Source organism: Pimephales promelas, chromosome 8, assembly GCF_988280905.1.
Source record: "Pimephales promelas chromosome 8, fPimPro1.hap1.1, whole genome shotgun sequence".
NCBI lineage: Eukaryota > Metazoa > Chordata > Actinopteri > Cypriniformes > Leuciscidae > Pimephales > Pimephales promelas.
Window position 1 is genome coordinate 8,379,816 of NC_142776.1, and position 24,518 is coordinate 8,404,333.

The 24,518-nt window shown below is 38.3% G+C and overlaps 1 protein-coding gene across 15 annotated transcripts in view; it reads left to right on the forward strand.

Moving 5' to 3' along the window:
- The window catches only part of baz2ba (bromodomain adjacent to zinc finger domain, 2Ba), a 110,276-nt gene that overhangs the window by 68,239 nt on the left and 17,519 nt on the right, over positions 1 to 24,518 (forward strand). For 6 of the 15 annotated variants that reach the window (XM_039689202.2, XM_039689203.2, XM_089133852.1 and 3 more), the window contains 17 exons: positions 3,383 to 3,583; positions 4,535 to 4,690; positions 5,041 to 5,246; positions 5,384 to 5,596; positions 6,719 to 7,318; positions 10,891 to 11,488; positions 12,720 to 13,010; positions 15,967 to 16,027; positions 16,759 to 16,867; positions 17,127 to 17,228; positions 17,737 to 17,953; positions 19,221 to 19,313; positions 19,394 to 19,455; positions 19,625 to 19,690; positions 20,515 to 20,580; positions 22,891 to 22,935; positions 23,315 to 23,347. In XM_039689202.2, the coding sequence (XP_039545136.2) occupies positions 3,383 to 3,583; positions 4,535 to 4,690; positions 5,041 to 5,246; positions 5,384 to 5,596; positions 6,719 to 7,318; positions 10,891 to 11,488; positions 12,720 to 13,010; positions 15,967 to 16,027; positions 16,759 to 16,867; positions 17,127 to 17,228; positions 17,737 to 17,953; positions 19,221 to 19,313; positions 19,394 to 19,455; positions 19,625 to 19,690; positions 20,515 to 20,580; positions 22,891 to 22,935; positions 23,315 to 23,347 (3,119 nt within the window). The remainder of the gene's footprint in view (positions 1 to 3,382; positions 3,584 to 4,534; positions 4,691 to 5,040; positions 5,247 to 5,383; positions 5,597 to 6,718; positions 7,319 to 10,890; positions 11,489 to 12,719; positions 13,011 to 15,966; positions 16,028 to 16,758; positions 16,868 to 17,126; positions 17,229 to 17,736; positions 17,954 to 19,220; positions 19,314 to 19,393; positions 19,456 to 19,624; positions 19,691 to 20,514; positions 20,581 to 22,890; positions 22,936 to 23,314; positions 23,348 to 24,518) is intronic. The other 9 variants (XM_089133848.1, XM_089133856.1, XM_089133851.1 and 6 more) reach the window with 5 other exon arrangements.

A 24,518-nucleotide genomic window follows, 5' to 3' on the forward strand; every position in this document is an offset into this window, starting at 1 on the left:
AGCTAGATCTGGCACCTCATTTGGGGGATCCTCCATCTCATGCATCACTGAAAGATGTTTTTGTTATGGCTTGTATTCAGGAAAGTTAAATATAATAAGGCTAAAGTTATTTAATAACTTGCTATGTTAAATTAAGAAGTGGGAGAAACAGCAACAAAGTAGTCCATGCCATGTTTGGGCAACGATTTATTGGATTTGACCACTAATCACATTTCCAACGCATGACCAGCAATGTATAGATAATATTTAAACTTCAATTTGCAACGTTACATCATAAGTATGCAAATAAACACCTTAATGTGTCTTTGAACACAAAACTCAAAACAAAACTTGCGTCTAGTGCTTTGTTTCTATGTTAATACTGAGAGTATATTTGCATGTCATCCTCTTCCATTAAGGATTTCTTATCCGGATCCGGCATGTTAGTATGTTATATCTTAAAGGGATACTCCACTTTTTTTTTTTTTTTTTTTTTGGAAATAGGCTCATTTTACCACTCCCCCAGAGTTAAACAGTTGAGTTTTACCGTTTTTGAATCCATTCAGGCCATTTTCTGATATTTAGAAGAATATCAGTAACCAGACAGTTTCTGGTCTCATTGACTTCCATAGTAGAAAAAAAAATACTATGGAAGTCAATGAGACCAGAAACTGATATTCTTCCAAATATCAGAAAATCGTCTGAATACATTCGAAAACGGTAAAACTCAACTGTTTAGCTCTGGGGGAGTATCCCTTTAAACTTCCCCCCCCAAACACACTTTTTTTCTGGAATCTACAAAAAGCTCTGCACCTCGCCAAAGAGAAATGAATAGCTATTTGTAGCAATGCTAGTACACAACTCTGCCTTTTCAATGAATTGTTAACCCAAATTTTTATAATTTGCTCACCCTGAATGTATTTTTCTTTCTTCTGTGAAGCATAACAACAGAAGAATTGAATTGAAAAATATTCACACATGCACTATACAGGTATGTGAAGTCTTAAGATTAGATGAGCGACATTTAGGGAAAAGGTTTATTTGCTCAATAGCTCACTCAGAAGTCACTTTCAAAACAAGCAGCTTTCTGTTGGTCAACATGATAAATCGGCATGACCGATATAAACCCGTTGCAAAATCTTTCCCGCATGCATGAAATATCCATGGATTCATAACAAAACTACTGGATTTATAAAGACATTTTGTGTGGAGAACAGTGGAAATGTATATAATATTGGTCATATGGGTTATGACGAGACATATAAGAGACACACAAGAGTTAATGACAGAACTTTCATTTTTAGGTCAACTATTATTTTTTTTTAAAGGTTGCGGTTTCTAAGGGTCAGAAAGAAAGTGGAAAATGGAAAATGTAAAATTAAATCATGACTGTTTTTGTGGACGTTCCAAGTGGACAAACACTTTAAGTGGACTCTGGGGGAAAAATACTGCAATAAACCCTGTATGCAGCAGAAAGTTTCTAGTCTTCACACATAAACAACAGCAAAGGGAAGTCAAGGCCCTCTCCTCCTCTCTCTCTTCCTCCTGGAGTTATAGCTATCTGCAAAAGTCCTGCATTTCCCATCATCACTTTTCTGTCTGTGTGTGTGTGTGTGTGCAAGAGCGAGAGAGCTGGCACGGTGCTGCGCTGGCGGAACGGTGCGCTCAAGCCTTTCTTCTCTGTGCTCCCTAATGGAAATTGAATTTGCATGAAATATGCGGCTTAGAAATTACATGTGACTCCTGAAGGAGACAATGGGCAGCATCAGCGCTGCCAGAGGAGATCGATCCCAGAAAGGATGCAATCTGGATGATGATGATGACGACGACGATGATTAATACGAAGAGCTCTGTGTTTACATGTATGCCGAGAGCCCATACAATGTCAAACAAGAGATTGAAGTGATTTATCGGACTTGGAGAGGGTGTTGTTGTGATATCTTATAGAATATTGTGTAAGGTGCAGGAGCGCTTTGGATGTCTTCTCTCCCACTTCTTCCTTGTTCTATCACGCAGAGACTTTCATTTGGTCTGATCATAGTTATTAATCAAATAGTGTCAGAAAGCCTGTAATTACATTAACATTAACAGCCATCAAACTGTCTGTCACACACGGAGACACACACATACACACACACGTTTACTAACGGTCGAAATGAAGGCGTACCATACTGCTGTTTTTTTAAAGCTAATTATAAATACAATAGACTGTCCCTACCCCTAATATAAAACCTTTGCATTTTTACATTTCAAAAAATGACACTTTTTAAGGGTGTCCTCAAATGTCCCAGAAGGGGGGGTTATGTCATATTCAGCTAACATCTGGGAAAACCCCTTCATGTCTGCTCTCATGGACATTTAAAAACACGATATTGAAAAAAGGGAAAATACTCATGCTGTCGCTTCTTCACTAGGCATGCAAACATAAACGCCTCACGTCTTTTTGACTGAGAATGCAGCTTTATGAGCAAACTGAATGTTAGAACTAACATTAGGGGTGAACTGTTTTAGTCATATCCAGATATGTGGCTTCAGAGGCTGACACAGCACTATGAGGCGTACTCTTCTCTAGGGACACACACACAGAGCCATAGAGATTTCCGAACTTCTCTTTGAAGCCCACACACCTTGACAAAACACTCAGAACACATATACTCTCTCACTGAACTCTGAATCAATCAACACTAACACTCACTTTCTTTTTCATACAAATAGCTTCCCACTCCTAAAGTATCACAAGAGGCAGAGAGAGTGATTCGACTACTTCAAAAGAAAAAAAATAAAGAATCCAGTTGCCATTTTAAAATCAATTTACTTGGATGCAAAACTGATTTACATATAATATAATTAGGATTATTTATTTATTTATTTTAGGGATGCACGATATATCGGCCAACATATCGGTATCGGCCGATATATGTTCATTTTTAATGTCATCGTTATCGGCCTGGTAAGAAAATGTGGCCGATATATTAAAGCCGATAAATAATGTATTATTCCCTTCTGTTGAGGACTGTTTGTTTTTGAATTTCTTGAAATATGATTGAAATCACTTCAAAAAATGAAAATCTGTCATATCAGCTGAGAACATTATTATAATTGTGCGCTTGGGACATGGATTTAATTGTGAGACTTTTGTTTTTGTAATCAGGCTCTCAAAATTAGATAAAAAATTTGGATTTAAGTTTATCGGCCGATATATCGGTTATCGGCTTTCAAATATAAAGAATTATCGGTTATCGGTATCGGCGCAAAATTTTCATATCGGTGCATCCCTAATTTATTTGTTTCCCCCCTGTGGCAAACATTTTCTTTTTTTAAGCATTGACCTTTCAAAATGGTGTGATTATCTAATGCTGAATGTGTAATTGTGTCTTCTCTATGTGTGTGTTTGATGGGGCAGGTCCTCTGTTTGGACTGACGGGCAGTGACCAGAACTTCAGTGTCAGCTCAATGACCTCTTTGCCCAGTGCGTACCCTCTCATGGCCCACCCAGCCTTTGGTTTGCTATCACCGGCCACGGCCCGCCCAGAGTTTGGAGGTCTAGGTGGACTGGGGGTCTCTGCTGCCCTCGCAGCTCACCCACAACTAGGAGCCTTCTCAGGTATGTGTGCGTACAATGTTGGTGGCCGTTTATTCATGACCGAAGGCCTGATGACACAAAGTCCTGGGTTATTAATTGGCACAAAAGTTTCAAATTCGGAAGCTAATATAAAGTAATAATATTGTCATAGTATATAACAGTATAATAATAATGAGCTCTATGCACGGCGGTATTTCCGGTGAAGGTCTAAGGATGCTGGATTACTTCCGCCAATCATAGAGTCCAATGCAATACCGAGAATTTATATTGGTTTTTATACTCTATGGCTATACTAAAGAAACGTCAGTCAAAAAAAAAAAAAAAAAAAAACACGCACACCCCTCATTTTGTTTATGCTTCTTTGTTTATTGTATTAAATAAACATAACGATTTATAAAATTACATCTAAACGTATTAAAGTTTCGTTTCAAAGACGGGAGGACAGTAAATTTTGAAGACTCTGCCATAATCCTGTTTTCCTCCGCTTTAAATCTCCCCAACCGGAAACTGAAGAGCAGCCTTGCGTCACCATATAGCCTATTATTATTATTATTATTATTATTATTTGTTGTTGTTAATATTGATAATGTAACTGTTTTTATTATTATTATTAATAATTTAATAATATTATTATTATTATTAATAATATTAGTAGCATTAATAAATAATAATAGTAGTAGTAATACATATTATTATAATAAAAGTAATATTCTTATAAATAATAACAAAAACATCATCAGTAACAATAATAGTGATAATATAATAAATTATTATTATTGATATTTTTTATAATAACCTAAATGTTAAAAAATGTAATAAATATACTGTTTATTTTGAATTATATTGGAAATAATTAATAAATTATTATTATCATTTATTATTTACTTCAGTCCTGTCTCATTTTGATAATCTACAGTACCCTAATGTATGTTATAAGGTGATTTACTCTACTCTTTTTTTTTTTTTTCTCAGAATGGTGGAGAGCAGCAGAAGCACACGGACGGAGTCCTCCAGCTTTCTTCCCGCATTTTTTGAGCCTGCCACCTATGTTCGCCCCACCCCTTCACAACCACGAGGCCAATCCGTATACATCCAAAACACCCAGCAAGAGCAGTCAGGCCTCCAAAGGTAATAATCTGTCTATATCTGCCTCCTGGGAATCTGATATCCCTCGGAGGCAGACTTAAACATGAAACAATAAAGTAATAATTCTTAAGCAAAAGTAAAGCAGCAGTAATGTAGCCTTCAGGCGGCCGTACACTCACAGTAATCATCGCCTTGAGCATTCGCCTGCAGTGTTGAATTCATCAGGTGCTTATCAGGAGATCTTCTGCCATTTGAACCTATACTTTAGTCTCAGAAATCCATACCAAAGGCGATTTGACATACATTGTATATTTTTTGAGGGAAATTTTGATTTGTCTCTCTAACTTGTTTAAAAGCATCTCACTGGTTCATGTAAACTCTCTGGAGCGCAGGTGTGAACGGAGCTGTGAATGGTCGTTCACTGTCTCCATCTGCGGCTAAAGGAACTGTTTCGGCTTCTGCCTCCCCCTCCCCCGCGCCCCGGCCCCCTGAGCACAGCCGGACACTCAACGCCAAAGCCCGCGACCGCAAGGCCAGTCACCATAGCAACAGCACAGGGGAGCTTCAGGAGAAACCCTCGCAGAAAACTAAAGAGAAGGTACGACGTCATTGCTACGCAGTGTGTGCGGTCCAAACACACAAACATTACATATGCATGACCAATTATTTAATGGTTTGTTGAATTCATTGAAACTGTTTTACAAGATGAATCATTGATGTCTGTGTCGACCAAAGCAGAAAGCCCGTAAGAAGCAGGTAGAGGGTTCTGCCGTAAGCGAGAGTGAATCTGGATCATCGCTGGATACTGACAGTGACGGAGTGAGCAGCAGTGATATTGATGATCTTGGAGAGGAAGAAGATGATGACGACGAAGACGAAGACGAGCAGAGTAAAGACAGCGAAGAGTCAGACTCGGAAAGGGAGCGGCAGAAAAAAAAGAAAATGAAAGTAAGAGACTGCTCATATTAGCTTATTACTGTTTTCCAGGCTTGGAACCAAAAGGTTACGGGTTTGAATCCTGAGCCATTGAGTAAAGCACTTAAAGGAGAACTCCGGAGAACAATGAACCTTTGGTCTAATAAAACATCGGTACATAGTCAACCATTCTCTGGGATTTGTTTTCATGATAATCGAATGTAAAGAGTTTTATCTCTAAAAACTGTTTAGCGTATAATGCTAGTAATGGGGGCATTGAGTAAGTAAAAAGAAATCGCTAGTTTATACCACTAACAAGGTTCAAAATAGCCCCACACTCACACAGTAACATAATGAGGCTCCATACATGCAAAACGAAGCATTGAGAACTTTGTAAGTGTACAGACCGTTTAATAAGAAGATACTTTATGAAGATAGTTCACTTCGCGTATACAGACAGGAGCCATCTTAAAAAATAGTCTCGATAAGTCAAACCACGAACGTCGTGCTGAGTGATCTGAACTTTATGAAGTTCAACGAACTTCTGAACTGTATGAACGGCGTTCGGGAATCGACTTATCGAGACTATTTTTTAAGATGGCTCCTGCCTGTATACGCGAAGTGAACTGTCTTCATAAAGTATCTTCTTATTAAACGATATGTACACTTACAAAGTTCTCAATGCTTCGTTTTGCATGCATGGAGCCTCATTATGTTACTGTGTGAGTGTGGGGCTATTTTGAACCTTGTTAGTGGTATAAACTAGCGATTTCTTTTTACTTACTCAATGCCCCCATTACTTATACGCTAAACAGTTTTTAGAGATAAAACTCTCTACATTCGATTATCATGAAAACAAAACTCAGAGAACGATTGACTAGGTACCGATGTTTTATTAGACCAAAGGTTCATTGTTCGCTGGAGTTCTCCTTTAACCTCAGATTGCTCCAGTGAACTGGAAGTCTTATTATATAAAAGTATCTGGTAAATGACATAACAAAGGTTGTTTACATATGTCTTGAGTGACAAACACAACCTGTTTAATGCTGAAGGTCTGTGAGAATGGAAAATAATCATGTAAAAACACATTCCAGACTGGTTTTGGTGTAAAAACCTTAATCAACAAGTGGATTTCTCCCTGTCTTGTTTGCCCAGATTGTGACGCCAAACTCTGGGCTCAGTAAGAAGGAAAAGGCCAGGCTGCTGGAGGCCCAGGACTTCCATGTAGACCTGCTGGGCAGTGCACCTTTAGAGCCCTCTCCTCCAGTGCACCTTCATCGCTCTCCACCTCCGCCAGCCCTGTCTCAGTCCCCTCTGCTGTCTCTATCGGGCAGCAGAGCCAGGGATAGACCCCTCCACACCAGCGTCATCCAGTCCACCGGCCTGGCTGCTGCCGCTAAACCGTTAGCGCTTATCGCACAGTCACGTCGAGACGTTTCTCCTAAACATTCTCCACAGCATCTTAACTCCTCCTTTCCAAAAAAACCCTCAGCCTCTACCAAGCCCCTCACTTCCTCACCTCAGCCCCTCCCACTCTCGTTATGCTCCTCCCCCAAACCACTATCAGTCCCCTCCCCTCCGAAACCCCTCCCCCTGTCCTCTTCCCCCAAACCGCCTCCGCTCACCCCTTCCCTCAAGGCGCAATCCCAAGCTTCCTCCCACAAGTCCCAATCTCCAGCACTGGATGCTCTGACCAGCAGGAAGATTCTGGAAAGTTCTCTGGCACAAGTCACTGCTGACTACAGGCTGAAACAGGTGAGTGTGCCACGGTCTGGCAGGAGAAATGTGAGAATGTTTATCCTTCAAGTCCATACATTAATCTCACTTTTCCCTCAAGGCCGGCATCCACATTTTCATTTTCCAGAAAAGCAAACCAGCTAAAGCAAATTCTCCACAGTATCCGTCCATATCTTTTAAGCCAATTTAGGATTATCGCTTTTAGGGTGCTGTTGGTATTCAGGACGTGTCTTTCCTTATTGACCAGCCTATTTGAAAAGGTCAGAGTAACGGAGAGGGAGAAAGTGAGTGGGAGAGAGAATTATTTGTGTGTGTGTGTATGAGAGAGAATGTGCTGAAGACACAAACGCAGAGAGAAGGACAGAAAGGACAGCTCCATTCTCTTATCAGTGGGGACTGGCTTCCCTACTGTGTAGCTTTAGTTGGTAAATGAAAGTGACAATGTGCATCGCTTTATTAGAATTACTGAAGCAAAACCAACAGGCAATTAACTCCATGACTTCTTAAGGGGCCAGATTTCAGCAAATGAGTATAATAAATGTGCCTTTTCCTCACCTCTCCTTTTGTTGCCTTGAAATTACTGTTGAAGAGGTTAATATGTTTTTTTCTTCTTCTTGTAATTAACCAGAGTAATTTTATTAATATGTTACAGTGTGGAACAGTTTCATAATATTTTGATTTTATTAGTGGCGCTTACTAAGGCAAGCAACTGTGTTGCTCTTGCTTATACCTTGGGTTGCAGTTTGTGTGCTGGATGAATGATTCCTGAAAACACGACTGGTTAAGGTGCTATTACTTTTTAATAAAAGTCAATAAAATGACCCAGTTCATAAACCTAGTTCATATGTAGGGAATGGGGCCTGGTTGCACTAAACCTTAAAGGGATACTCCACTTTTTTGGAAATAGGCTCCCCCAGAGTTAAACAGTTGGGTTTTACCATTTTCGAATCCATTAACCAGACAGTTTCTGGTCTCATTGACTTCCATAGTAGGAAAAAAATATACTATGGAAGTCAATGAGACCAGAAACTGTCTGGTTACTGATATTCTTCTAAAAATCTGAAAATCGGCTGAATACATTCGAAAACTCAACTGTTTAACTCTGGGGGAGTTGTAAAATGAGCCTATTTCCAAAAAAAGTGGAGTATCCCTTTAAAGGACAACTCTGGCGCAAAATGAACCTTTGGTCTAATAACTCATTGTTATTTGTTTTCATGATAATCGCATGTAAAGAGTTTTATCTCAAAAAACTGTTTAGCTTATAACGCTAATATATAGGGCATAGAGTAATGAAAAATAAAAATCGCTTGTTAATACCACTATCAAGGCTCAAAATAGCCCCTCTCTAACACGGTAACATAATGAGGGTCCCTACATGCAAACCAAAGCATTGAGAACGTTGTAAGTGTGCAGACAAGATATTTTATAAAGACGTTCTACTTCACGTATACAGGCAGGAGTTTTCTTAACTGAAGGTCCTTGGAACGCGCAGCTTTTTATGTGTTGTTCCTACTGAAATAGGAAGCTAAGGCAGGACATATTAAATGGCTTTTAGCGTTTAGTTTACCTCACAGACTGCAAGTCGTACTTGACAAAACCATGAAAGCTCATCCAATAGTAGAGGTGTGAATAAATTCTAGCCATTTAATTCTTAACCACTGACAGTTAGAAAACGGAATAAAACTGAAGCGTTTGAGCAAGCGAACACACGTCTCCAACCTATATTGCTCCGTGACGTGTCAAACGGTCGCTTTGGCCAGGTGGTATTTATTGCATGGGGGCGGGGCACTTTAGATTAGAGCGCATTTGATTGGACAGAAGATGTGATGAGAAGCTGAAGTCTGCGGTGATGTTATACAAATCTGTGATCAATTTTAACGGAAGTGTGAGATGTAAGATTAATGTTTGTATCTCTTTAATGCGAATTTTGTCATTGTTTTAAAACGCATAAGGCTAACATATTCATACTAAAAGCTAAAAAAACTTACATTTTGGTTTCAGGGGGCCTTTTAAGAAGTTTATTGAAAGGCTCCAGAACATCATAGAAACTCTTTGGCAACTCCCAAGCATAGAAACACTCTCTAGCAAGTGCAGATTTTATTATTACTTCAGAACAAACTTGTTCACGAGTCAGAAAACTATAATGTTGCTATAAAGATTTCAAACCATTGAGCTCAGCGGTTGAAGGCAGGCAGAGTTTGAGCATTTCTTCTCTCTTAATGAATGTTGTGGAGCTGATAGAGTCATGGCCGCGTTGTTGTTCTCTGTTTCAGTGAGTCAGAGCAGCATTATGCTCACTCACACTCTTCCTCCACCAGCACTTAAGCCACATGACAACCAGCGCAATTACCACATCTCCTCTGCTGTTTTCCCCTTTCTCACTCTCACTCTCTTTGTCAATTTTTTGTTTTTTCCTCCTCTCATCTTGCTATCAGTATACATATCTCCCTTTATCTGAAGATGTGCTTCGTTCAAGGAAATTCATTTTTTTTCCTTTTTGTTTTGAAAACAGCAGTGCCCCGCAGCAGAACTTGCCGTAATATTGATTTCAAGAAAAAGATAAATAGATATGAATAATAGAAATGGATATAAACAAATTAAAAAAGTTAGTTTTACGCAAAAATATGTCCGAAAAAAGGTCTCCCATGTGCACTATTGATTTCTTGATGTAAGAGCCATATACATTAAGAACAATATCTAAAGAGATAGCTTCTGAATAACGATAACTATATTAGCGTCCACACCAACGGATGATAATGGCTTTATATTATAAGCCCACGCTGCAGTTATGCCATCTCCCATTTTAAAATCTCAATGTCTGTAAAGTTGGGTGGATTGGGATTGACTTGCAGTGTTTTTATTGTTCATCACTTGGAAAAAAATCATTCTGATATGATATCGTTCCTCTGTATCATTATTATTATAGCTGTGGTTTGGTCTTTAAAGGTCCATGGCGCAAGTATCTGAGTTTTCGCAGAACTTCGCCCCCTCTGGTGACAAGCGAAACTGCAACCAGAGGTGTGCACGATCATGCATGAGCTGTTCAAAACCAAAGGAGCATCAGCCACACAAATCTTTTGTCACTCGAGTTGTCTTCTCTGATACGGAGAATGGTGGCGAATACACAAACCTGTCAGACATAGCCAGGAGAGCGTGAACGCGCATGACGTCACGCCCAGTCTCAAATTCGAGCACGAATCCCTCTCGTTTATTTTACTGTATTGGATTATAGTGATCGGAGTGATCGGAGAAGGGCTCATTCAGCCCATCAGGCAATTGTTTAAGCATGTATAGGATAGAAAAACGGGTATTTTTAACATGAAATGTTGCATAATGCACCTTTAATATACTCATAGAATTAGAATGATTCTAATTATTTATACTTTATAGTTGTAGTTATTGTCCTTGGTGTGATATATATATATATATATATATATATATATATATATATATATAATTTTGCACTTTGAACGTTTGTGTTGATATAGCTTTGAAACTTCTGTATAGTTTTTTAGAGCATAAAACTGAATGTGACGTAGACTCGCTTTTCTTACTTTCCATCATCGTTCTCTTTGTTTTTCCTTCTGCAGTCTTTCCTGTCCCAGGACCAGACGTTTCCACTCCTGTTAAAGAAACAGCAGGACCACCCATTTAAGATAAAAAAGAGGGCAGGGGTGCCCACATCCTCATCCTCATCTTCATCCTCCTCCGTGCTCCCTCTTAAACTCAACTCGGAAGCGTCAGGTAGGACCAAACCCCCCTCAGCGCAAGGCTTGTCCTCCTCCAGTCTGCCTTTCTCTCATGGACTGCTGGGTCTTGGCCAGCCCAACGGAGTCATCCAGAGCACACAAGATGTGCCGTTGGCACTTACCACCAAACCCCGCTCAGACGTACCCGTCAACCTCAGCACAGGAGGTCGTAAGAGCCCCGCTTCTGCGTCTCCCACTCCTAACCGCACTCGTGAGCCACGGAAGAGCAAGACTCCCAAAGCATTAGAGGCCTGGAGGGGTCTATCCCAGAATCACCTGGTGCAGTCTCTGGTGGACCTGTTTCAACACAGCGGAGCCGAGCAGGAGCTGCCCAGCAGTAAAGACTCGGATGACTCTGCTGAAGACGAAGACGACGAGGATGATGATGTGGAGGATGAAGAGGACGATGATGAAGAGGACGATGATGATAGTCTTTCAGGTGAGATGCCTAGAAGAGTGGTTTTGTGGGTTCATTAAAGAAATAGGTCTTGCCACCTAAATGAACATCCTTTCATTATTTACTCACTCCAAACCATAGAGTATCAATTATCATGGAAACAGTTCATGGTATACTATGTAAAAAAATATTTTTCAAAGTTGTAAGTAGAGCGGAGTTTGCTGGAGTATGTTTTGCACTGCAATACCATTTCAATCGTCCTCTTAAAGGGATAGTTCACTTTGAAATTAATTTTTGATATGTTTTAGCTTACCTCAAGGGGATCCAAGATGTGGGTGTCTTTGTTTCCACAGCATTTTCAATTTTGACATTTTTTGGTCAAACCGTTGTTGTCTATCAGTCATACAATGGAGGTGAAGGGGGTCCTCAATCGGTTCACCTCAAAGAGCAGCACAGAGAAGTCAAAATTAAACATGATTTAATGACTCGTACATGTAAGTACACATTGATGGCCTAAGACACAAAATGAGCGGTTTGTGTGAGAAAACGAACAGTATTTATATTGTTTTTACCTCTTGTAATCATAGCCATGACAAAATGATCTGACGGCACGGGCGCTTCGGTCTGCGCATGCGCTGGAAGTGATCTCTTGCGCGCTTACGTCACTCTTTGTTTATACAGAGATTTCGGAAGTTTTACCTTTCACTAAACATATTTAGATATACGGGAAACCGCAATGGAAGACGATTTCGGTATATCTAAATATGTTTAGTAAAAGGTAAAACTTCCGAAATTTCCGTGTAAATATTGAGTGACGTCACACGCAAGCGATCACTTCCAGCGTAACATTGAACTGATTCAGTTCGGTTCAGTTGGACATTGAACAACTGATTCAGATCACTTGGATTACACGAGGTAAAAAGATATAAATACTGTTAGTTTTCTAAAAACTATCTGAAAAATGTCAAAATTGAAAATACTGTGGAAACAAAGACACCTACATCTTGGATGCCCTTGAGGTAAGCTAAAACATATCAAAAATTAATTTCAAAGTGAACTATCCCTTTAATTCAATGTGTTACTTTACCTAAGATCCTGATCCGATGAAATACTCCTTACATTATTTCATGCTGAATATAATTGCATTTTTTACTGGGAAATGCATCAGATTATGGAAGTTAAATATGTTGTTATTGTGATTTCTATTTCAAGTTGCCTTTAATTTGGCTCTTTGGTGCCAAATTCTCATGTCCTCTCGTCTTCTATTTCTCAGAGTCGGACAGTAATTCAGATAGCGAGATGAACGGTTCAGAGGGTGGTAAAAAGAAGCGCAAGGATGGAGTCATGGAGATGGACACAGATGGAGAGAAGACTCCTCAGAAACTCAGCAAGGGCTTTTCCCATCTTAACTCGTCCACCAATCACAGCCTGTCAGACTGTCTGCCACTAAACCTCCAAGTCATTAAGCCCTCCAGTGTGGCCACGCCCACCATTGTGAGCAGCTCCGGTGCCTTGACCTATCACAGCTCTCCCTCCTCATCGTACTCTGTTGGCACATCTCCAGGTAACCACAGGCAACATCATTACTATAAATAAACTAAAACTGTAAATGCATGACACCTTCCTTCAGAGCTCCGTCAGTATTAAAAGTGTGCACGAGTTGAATATGTGTTGTGTGTTTGCGCATGCCCTTTGGTTTGTGTGTTTGCCTGTGTGCGGGCTGTCACACTCAGATGACGGAGTGTCTATTTTTAGAAAGATAAATGATGGCGTCTGGCATCACTGGGCTCCCTCTGCTCCCGTCTATTTGGGTGTGTGTCCTTGGACCTAGCCATTGTATTGTAGCCAAAACAAAAAACAACAAAGCGGAATTCATTTTAAACTGTTTCCATTAATTGTTTTCCTCTTGTGTTTGGTTTGTACAGGGTCAGGTTTAGGGTTATGTAAATGTAGCTGTAACAAGAGCTCTTTGTGCGGTGTCTGGGTTAACTCCGGTACCCGTGTTTGCCTTAACCTGTTAGCTGAGACACATCAACCAACTCTGTTTGGCTGACTTAATCTGCTTTTTCCTTCTGAAGCTAACAGAGACATTTGTTAAACAAAACACTCTCAAATCCAGCAAACATGGCACAGGAGTGCATCCGCTCTTGGATGGCGTTCAGCATCCCTCACCGTGATGGAATGAAACACTTATTCTAATGAAGCAGAATTGTGTCCATTGAAAAGTGTGAGGAGTCTGTAATAAGCTGAGAAGAGTTACTGGGAGGATTTGTTTTTGGAGCATTATTTGAGCTGCTAAGGGATTCACTTAACACCCGTTATGTTCGCAGACTTCCCTTCTCTGAAGGAGAGATTTGATCGATATGATTTTTCCTGTGGTTTTTGTTAGTGTCACTATTGCTATTAATCATATTTTGAACATCACCCTATTCCATTATATGTGAGGGGGTAGCTCGTCTTGCATCATTTGTGCTTCGGAAGTAAATCATACTCTTAAATCATGCTGCTTGTTTAGGAGAGCTATTACTTTTACTATTATGTAATCAGGTGTTTCCTGCCTAAAAGAAATTAGGCTAAAATACTGCATTGATCTAGCATACAGGAGGTCATGTTTAAAGGAGTAGTTCACTGTAAAAAAAAATGCTGATAATTTACTCACCCCCATGTCATCCAAGATATCCATGTCATTCTTTCTTCAGTCAAAAAGAAATGAAAGTTTTTGATGAAAACATTCCAGGATTTTTCTCCATATAATGGACTTCAATGGGAACCAAATGGTTCAAGGTCCAAAAGACAGTTTTAGTGCAAACTGCAAACTGTTCAAAGGGCTTTAAACGATTCCAGACGATGAATAAGGGTCTCAAGTGAAACGATCGCTCGTTAAAAAAAAAAAAAATGTACGTTTTATAAGCACACATGGTCACCTTGCTCTGTTCTGTGATGCGCGTTCGTTCGTGACTCTCCTGTTCGAACTCGTTCATCAAAATGAACAAATCTTTTCCCGAGTCAACTTGTTCAATTATTTTTTTTTAATGGACCAAATGACACGAAAAAAAAATTCGTTCATTTTGATGAACGAGTTCGAACGGGAGAGTCACAAACGCGCATTACAGAACAGAGCAAGGCACTTTTTTTTTTTTTTTTTTTTTTTCAAATGAGCGATCGTTTCGCTTGATAAGACCCTTATTCATCGCCTGGAATCGTTTAAAGCCCTTTGAACAGTTTGCAGTGTGCACTGAAACTGTCTTTTGGACCTTGAACCGTTTGGTTACCAGTAAAGTGCATTATATGGAGAAAAATCCTGGAATGTTTTCATCAAAAACCTTCATTTCTTTTCGATTGAAGAAAGAATGACATGGACATCCTGGATCACATGGGGGTGAGTAAATTATCAGCAATTTTTTTTAAAAAAGTGAACAACTCTTAAGTCATATCAATGAACCAAAATATAGCATACTTGAGACTTGAGATTTGGTTCTTTTGATTTTGATGAAACTATCAAAAACATCATACAAATTGACTTCTAAAAACACTGACACACTTAAAACTAGGTATGCATAATATATAGGTACCATATCAAATATTGGCCAAAACTTTGCAGTTTGTGATATTTTTTTTATCTGCTCACCAAGGCTAAATTTATTTGATACAAAATACAATATTTTGAAATATTATTACAAATTTAAATAATGTTTTTAAATTTTAATTTGTGAAATGTGATGCAAAGCTGGATTTTCAGCATCATCACTCCAGTCTTCAGTGTCACATGATGCTTCAGAAATCATTCTGATATGCTGATTTGGAGCTCAAGGATATTTCTTTTTATTAATGATGAAAACTGTTGTGTTGCTTTATATTTTTATGGAAACAGAGATTTTTTTTCAGGATTCATTGATTAGTCTTAGTCTAGAAAAGTCTAGCGTTATTAATGTCTTCACTGATCTGATCAACATAATGCATCCTTTCTGAATAGTATTACTATTTTGAAAGAAAAAAAAAAACTGACCTAATATCAGCCAGTATTGCAAATTTTATTGTTCATGCTCATTTGTCCTGTTTTTACATTGGATTTTTTTAAATAACAGTGTTACATGTAATCTTTAGCTAATCTCAAAATGAATATCAATTTTTCATGCTGTATATTACAATGTTATGATGCCTAGATTTACATTATCTTAGTTCGTGTTCTATTTTTGATTTATTACAATGATTTTTTTATCTGCCAAGACAAAATAATTCGCCTTATCGCTATTGGCCAGAATTTTCATATTTGTGAACCCCTTGTAAAATCCAATCAGGACGCCTTAGCAATTGCATTGCAGTCCCCTGATCTTGTGGAGGCGGGTTTTATGCATGCAGGCACCATCAAAAGCAGAACAAATAAAAAATCGAGGTTTTATTTGATGTTGTTTGCTGCTTATTATGTGAATTGTAATTTGTAAGAGACGATGAAACGGTTTACTTAAAGTGTGTGTTTTTGTGTGTGTGTGTGTGTCTGTCTGGCTGTTGTCTTGTCTCAGGCTCTGCAAAGAGAAAGCGAGTGATGAATGAAGATGATTTACGGATTCCGCTGGAAATGGGGTACGTTTAAATATGACACGCTGGTGGCAGCATGACTCAACACCTGTTAACTGCAGATCTGCATTCTGTGCTTCTAAAACAACAGAGCACAGTCTCGTATAAACATCACATTAAAACTGCAGATGAGTAAACATTCTCCACAAATCACAATTATTTTCTCTATTATTACAAACCCATTCAAACAAGCACTGGGGCAGAACCATTGCAAAACGATGGTATAATACCATCGTACTTTGCATTCATATTTATTATTTACATGATGTCATGGTACAATCAAGGTACATGTGAATGCCACAGAAATAAGTTCTAGTATCAGAAAAGGTTATTTTTAGTATTTTCAAATCTTACCATTCAAGATTTAAACATGATTGAAAGGAGAAGAACCACCATCATGCCTTCCTTTGCCTGTTAAGGGTTAACATATTTTCTTGACTGCACCGTTTTAATGTAAATACTGTAGATGTGTTTGCTTAACCGATGTATTTTTAAAAAGCTATCACCTAGAACAGCTAGATTTTTTTAATGTCTAATTATTGACACGAAGATAATCTTTCTGCTGATCTGCCGTTAAAAATAAAAATAAATGAATAAATTAAGCATAAAATCCATGGTATCATAAAATTACCATATAGAATAAATTAGCATAAATATAAAGATTTGTTGTTTTTTTTAAGTTTGTGCACAATGATAAACACAAGCGTTTTTCTTCAATGTGTTTGACATTGTTCTAGCTGGCAAAGAGAGACCAGGATGAAAACAGTGGGCGGTCGGCTGCAGGGAGACGTCGCGTATTACTCTCCGTGCGGCAAGCGACTGCGACAGTACCCGGATGTCGTAAAGGTAACCAGTCTTCCCCGCTGCCTCTCGCTTAGACCCCCCCCCCCAAATGCTCCCTCCCGTTAAACCCCTTTCCTCTCCCAGTGCACCATTAGCAGTTATTGTAAGATCCAGCAGTTTTCTTGAATGATCTGGTCACTTTAGCTAGCTATGCACTGTTATGACAGGTGTGCTAGGCTGCTTTGAGTTTGGTACCATTATAGTGCTAATGGCTCTCTGGATGTCCTGTCTGACAAAATCACTATTATTCTCTCTTCTGTAGTATCTGTCCAGATACGGAATAACTGACATCACGCGTGATAATTTTAGCTTCAGTGCAAAAATAAGGGTTGGTGACTTCTATGAAGCCAGAGAAGGACCCCAGGTGAATGCCTTTCATCTCCTCTTTTTTTTTTTTTTGTTCTCTATGTTCTTTTTTCTCTCTCTGTCTCTCTCGCTCGTATTCTTTCGCTCTCCCTGTATCTCTCTTTCATCTTGAACAGGGCAGGGAATTTGATTGAACCCCGATAGCCTGGATTTCCCCTTTTAAACTGTAGGGAGTCTGTGCAATAATCAGCGCTCGTTGTTTCCACAGGGTGTTACTTCATGTTTTGTCTGTCATGTGTGTTGAAAGAGATTCGTAAGATTAAAGTTTTAAAGTTTACTGATTAAAATGTAAATCAAAAATTGACTTTCTTGACTCTTGTTTTTCATGCTTTTAATTCCTTTGCTAAAATTGGATCTGCAATGAGAATAACATTTCTGAATATTACCAATTTATTATCGTAATGTATAGTGATATATTAATCTATAGCGTTGTGGCACTAAATTAGGAAAGTTTCTGTGTTTTTACCGTCGTCTTCATAAGCCTGACCCTCCTCTGTTCCCTGCAGGGTTTGCAGTGGGCTCTTCTGAAAGAGGAAGAGGTCATCCCTCACATCTTGGCCATGGAGGGTCGGCGAGGTCGTCCGCCCAGCACGGAGCGGCAGGCGAGGGGCGGCAGTGAGGGTTCGGGCAGCCGACGTCGAAAGGGCCGCCCTCCGAATCTAGGAGAGAGCGAGTTCCCAAGCCCCTCTGAGGCCAAGCTGTTGCGCAAGCTTGAGGCTCAGGGTAAAGTGCTACTGTTTGACTTATCTCATTCACTCAGTCCTGTTAGACTATTACATCCCCCCTCTGAAAAACGTAGAATATTCCACAAGACACATTTTCAACAGTAAGTTGCATCATCTGGATCTTCTGAAGGCAATGGGGCGACTATAAGTCACTCCTCTCATTTTCATTTCTGTATATTTGATGAAATTGTAACTATGAATGAGAAGGTCAATCCCAACATACAGTCCTGTTACCTAAACTTTTTCTTAGATTTAATTTTTTTATTTTAAAAATATTAACTTGTGGTAAGGCACTAGAAATGGCTCAGTGTCCTCACGCTATTACTGTAGCATCAATGCTATGTGGCCATATGCCATATATTTGATAACTTTTTGCTTAAAAACCTGTTACTTTCAGTCCTGTTACAATTTTTTTTTTTCTAAAAAAATAAAATGAAACCTCTATTTTTTTTATCATTTTTGTTTGGCCCATAATATATACAATTATTGAATTAATTAATTCTAAAAAAAAAAAAATCTACTTTTTGAACATATAACCAACAATTTCTTTAAAATAAACACTTTCTTGTGGGGAAAACAAAGGAATTAATTGACATGCTTCTAAACTTGCTTTTAAACGACACATTATTTTCGGGAACAAGATTGAGAAAACATGCGTCCATATTCTGCTTAAACCTTGTAAAAAAATAAAGTTTGACCAATACACATTTTTGAATAGTTAAATATGTGTACACTAAAAAATATTTTCAAGATTTTTTATCGCAACATATTTTCTTTTGTCAAATCAAGTTTATAATAATTTATTTAGTTGAGATACCTTATTATTTTGAGTTTCTGATGGATAAATGAATCTACTTCATTGTATTAACTCAACTTAACATTTTAAGGCAACCCAGGTTACTTACTTTTTTAAGTTAAACCAACAATTTTTTTTACAGTGTAGTAATCACAACATTTTTTTCTTTTGTCAAATCAACTTAAATTATTTATTTAGTTCAGATAACATATCATTTTGAGTTTCTGATGGTTAAATTAATCTCCTTCATTGTATTAACTCACTTTTTCCAGTTCAATGAACTTAAAATGTTAAGGCAACCAGGTTAAACCATCAATATTTTTTTACAGTGTAGTATTAGAATCAATGTTGAAAAAGATTATTATTTAACGTTTATTTTTGAAGAGTTACAACAATCAAATGTCAACCATTCAGTGGAATGGCCCATGTATTCATATTGATGTGAGGGATTTGTCTGTTTTCATCATAGAAATCGCCCGGCAGGCGGCTCAGATGAAGCTCATGAGGAAACTAGAGAAGCAGGCACTCGCACGGGCGGCCAAGGAGGCCCGTAAACAGCAAGGTAATCCACGCTTATGAATACCACTCTATTGCTCACAAAGATGTTCATACATCTCACCTCATTCTGTATCTCTCGTTCAGCCATCATGGCTGCAGAGGAGAGGAAGAAGCAAAAGGAACAGTTGAAGATTCTCAAACAGCAGGTGAGTCAGTCTTAGGGTCAGTCTTAGGGTCATGTCACATGAGATTATAAGCGTTCATTTCAAACAGAAACTGATGGTGCTCCCACGACTGCAGCTTGGCTGCCATTCGACTTTTTTAAATGCATAGCAGCACTTTCAATTAACAGACTTCCTCCTCCTCTCCTACCAGGAAAAGATAAAGCGCATTCAGCAAATCCGTATGGAGAAGGAACTCCGCGCACAGCAGATTCTCGAGGTATGAAGTGACTGCGGGAAAAGAAAATATATATAAAAAAAAAAAAAGAGTTGAAATGGGCTTAACATTCTTAAAATACACACCACCTCCTTCAGTTCCTGTTTAACATGGAACCTGGAGCACGGAAGAATCACTCACCAGCATTTTGGGGCTGTGAATTTTGCATAATTGTCGTCAGGACTAATGCTAAATTGGTTTTGGTGGACAGTTTTTGAATATTAAATTTGCTGCCTCCTGTGTTTCAAACCAGAGGTAAATTAGACATAAAAGATTTTTTTTTCCATCAGACAATGGCAGTTCTTGCATAAGTAGCAGGAGGAAGACACTGTTTACTTTACTCACCCAATTATAGAGGCTTCAAAAGTGTTTTAGCTGGGCAAAATCAAATTGAAGCTGACACGCTTGGCAAGCCATTCCGAACAGGATTTCTTGCTGTTTGTAATTACGTATTTAAATTTTCAGCTAATTCGCCTTTGCTTTCTTTTTATATTGCCGTTGTCAAAGCCCGAGGAATATTGAATAGTTTTGAAGATCTGAGGGTTGATTCCGACACAGACTTAAGGAGAAAACATTCTCAATCACTGACGCAGTGATCTGTAGCTAGAGCTAGCGCAACAATGGCAAGACTTGAGACTGAAGGGCTTTCCTGAGTGTGTGTGTGTGTGTGAATGTTTTGGATGCTCCCGCTTTTCCTCTCGCAGACTCATCAATCAAAGTGTTAGTATAAGTTATAAATAAAACAGATGTTGGTTTAGCATGTTTAATTTAGGTTTATACTCAGCACGGCAGCACTGGTCTGACCCAGACCTGTTTTGCATTGGCAGGCAAAGCGGAAAAAGAGAGAGGAGGCTGCCAATGCCAAAATGTTGGAGGCGGAAAAGCGAATAAAGGTCAGTTTGTGAGTGAGAAGAGATGCTACACACCTACTCTGCACACTATGAATCATCGCCGTGGAAACCCCCCACCCCAAAAAACTTCCGTCGTTCGCACCTACCCCGGCTAACCATTAACATTCCTCGGCCACAACAAAGGAGCAGAGCCTCTGTTTGACTGATGTCTGTTGGGGAATATTAGCTTGACATCTGGATTTTTGCTGTTGTCGTTTAAAGTGAAAAAATGCACAGTGCATCTTTTTATGTCTTGTACACATGGGGCCCTCACTGGAATACAGAACCTGCTCTAAATAGCCTCCCTTATTTAATCAAGTTTTGTGTTGAGTTTTATTACTTGTTGTCCAGCCATCTTGTATCATATACACACATGAAATTATTTACACCATGTGATCATACTGTAGATTTTAAACATTACAATAACAGTATTTCACTATAATGTTATTTTGTGGGACATTTTTTTTTTTATAAAAATGGTTTATATACACTACCGTTTTTAAAGAAATTATTTTTATTCAGCAATTACACATTCAGTTCATTAAATCGTTTATTAAATTGAATCAAAAGTTTCGGTATAGTATCGAAGCTTGTTTCCGCCACTGAATAAAAAAAGCAAAAAATAATTGCGACTTTTTATCTCACAATTGCATGTTATAAAGTCAGAATTGTGAGATTAAAAAGACAGAAGTGCGACTTTTATCTCGCAATTCTGACTTTATAACAAATAATTGTGAGTTTATGTAGAAATTCTGACATCTTTTCTCAGAATTGTAAGGTATTAACTCGCAATTGTGAGATATCAGGTCAATTCTAAGGGGAAGAAAAGACTAACTTTTGTCCCCCTCAGAATAGTTTAAATCTCACAATTCTGACTTTATATCATGCATTTCTGACTTTATAACACGCAATTGCGACTTTATCAAGCAATTTTTATTTTTTATCTCGCAATTCTAACTTTATAACACGCAATTGCGACTTAATATCACGCAATTCTGACTTTATATTTCGCAATTCTGACTTTATATCTCGCAATTGCGACTTTATATCACGTAATTCTGACTTTGCGTCCTGCCATTCTGAGAAATAATGTCAGAATTGCAAAATGTAAACTCGCAATTGTGAGATAAAAAGTTCGAATTGTGAGATAAAAAGTCGCAATTACCTTTTTTTATTTTTCATTCTGTGGCAGAAACAAGCTTCCATAGTATAGACTTTTCCATTGTTATACAAAAAAAATATTTTTCAATTAAAGCTGTTCTTTTGAACTTTCTATTTATCAAAGGATCCTGAAAAAAGAATATTTGTGCAGTTTCCACACAAATATTAAGCAGCACTGTTTTTAGCTTTGATAATAATAATAAGAAATGTCCATTAGCTCCGAATCAGCATATTATAATGATTTCTGAAGGATCATGTGACACTGAAGACTGGAGTAATGATGCTGAAAATTCAGCTTTGCTGTTGTAAAATAACAATATAAAAAGCAGTTATTTAATATTGTTGTCTTTACAACATCACACATATTTTTCTCACACAGTATGAATCAGTTTTTAATCATGTTTATGCAAAAAAATAGCTAGCTGCCTTTACATTTTGGAAAGGAGTCCCTCGCAAGTGGATTATCATATTTCCCTAGCATCAACATATTTGAAACAAAATCTGCCTATTTTTTAAATAATTTTATTGTAACACTGATTTGATTATTTTCTCTTTTTATTAAAAAAAATATATGGACACAAACTTAAAGATAATATTATTCATAATATATACTATTGCATTGTACAGTATATGCCATCATACCACTAGGCCCTAGTCATTCTCTTCAGGGAAAATGAAGCCAAAGTTGATGATTCATCTTCTTTTTAGGGGCATGTACGACTATGTAGATGGTAAAGCTCGTTCCAAGAAATTATTCTCATTTCCAGGGTTAAATATCACATCTATCTTGCATGACTTTTTGCAGAATAAGAGTTACCATCTAGATACTAGATACTGTCAGAATATAGAAAAGTTTGTTTAATGAAGTGGTCTCTCCCCCTAAATTATAAATATTACCTGCTTCCGATTATCTTTTGATTATTAAAAAAGGGAAACATTTTGATATGTCCTAACCCAATCTGATTCACTAGCCAACAGAGCAGTTTCATGTACTATTTAAATCCAAAGAGATTGATATTTTCTTGCATTCATAGGCCTCACAGTTTGGACTGAAGGCCGAGACAAGACTCTGATTGGCGGTTTCTTTTTAGACGGTGTCATAATGAGTGTTTTGGTGCAGCGTTGAATCGTTTTTATGTTCTGTGTTTGTAGGAGAAGGAGATGAGACGCCAGCAGGCTGTTATTCTCAAGCACCAGGTCAGTCACCACTCTTATAAATAATAGGTCTCATAATGGCCATTTATATAGTAGTACTGATTTTTGCTATAAAGAAAGGAAAAAGCAATGTTTTATTGTAGAGCTCACAGTCACCATCTGAGATGCAGTGCATTATGGGTTTAAAATTGTCCTAAAATAGATTTGTTCAGCCTATGCCCAATGTTAGAAGTGGCGAGTCTCATGTGGTTCTGTCTTTAACTTTCTGCTGTTTCTCTTGGTTAATTTCCATGCTTTTTTTGGGAGTGGGGTCTGTCTCTTTGGGGTTACAGGCTACAGTTTTGAGTTTTCCTTTTCTTTTTAAATGACGCTGTGATTTTTTTTTTCTGTCTCATAATACTCTGCCAACTCTCTCTCTCAGGAGATGGAGAGGCATAGACTAGATATGGTATGGGTATGTTTCATCTTCTGTACATCTAACACTCGCATCGTGAATCCTGGTTGTGATATGATGTCATAGCAGCACATGTTTAAATGTAGCACTGGCTGCTGTCAAAACTACATTTTCCTTCTGCATGGCTTTTCGAGCTAAAAAAAAGAGAACAAAAGAAAAAAAACTGCATCGCCTACATCTGCTATGTGTGTCAATAAGAGAAAACGGCTTTGATGCAGCAGGCCTGTGCCTTGTGTGTGTGTGTGTGTGTGTGTGTGTAAGTGTATGTGTGTGTGTGTGCGTGTGTGAGTGTGTGTCTATGGAGCCTGTTGAGTATATACTCTCATTGGTGGAAAGTGCCACACACCCTCATTCCACGTGTAAAGTCATCCCAATATTGTATATATTATCATTACCGCTGTGAAAATGTGAGTGTTGGTGTGTGTGTGTGTGTGCGTGTATGTATGTTGTTGTGGCAGACTATTTGTCACAATGTTGCATTTGCACTGTGCTGATTGTCCTGTCTGTGAGATCATCAGTACAGGTCAAAGGTCATAGTGCCTGACCAATGAGAGAATTTGAGGAAACTCACACTTCCCTCTGTTGTACATTCCATGCCATCTGTGGGTCAGAATTGAAAATATCACACTAATTGGCTTTGTCCTTAAAGTCAACATGAAACGCCATCCGCAACCCATTTTACTTCCTTAATGTGCTTTTTCCAAGAAAAAATTGATATTTAGTAAATGATGTGGATATTCCATACTATAATGTAGCCAAACCAGAATGTGAGTTTTCTAAAATAATGAATACATAATGATTTGGTTAATGGTTCCCTCTGAAATGTAAGATTTCTTGTTTTAACTTTACATCATCAATAATCATATTGACTTAGCCCAATAAAAGTTGTAATTTACATGGATCTCTTCATGGGGACAACTTGGATGATGCAACATCCACACCACTAGATGTCAGCATGAATCCAAGGCATCAGTAGCACAAACTAAACAACAAATTACTGATTGCACATTAACATTGACTGCGTTTAACTCCACTTTTACACACTCGCAAACTACCCTAAGCACCTGCCCTCGGGGGAATCCCTGCTGCTATTTTGAAGTGCGTTCAAAAGTGGATGAGGGAAGTTTATTTGGACTAGAGCCAGACCGATTTATCGGCAGACCGATATTAT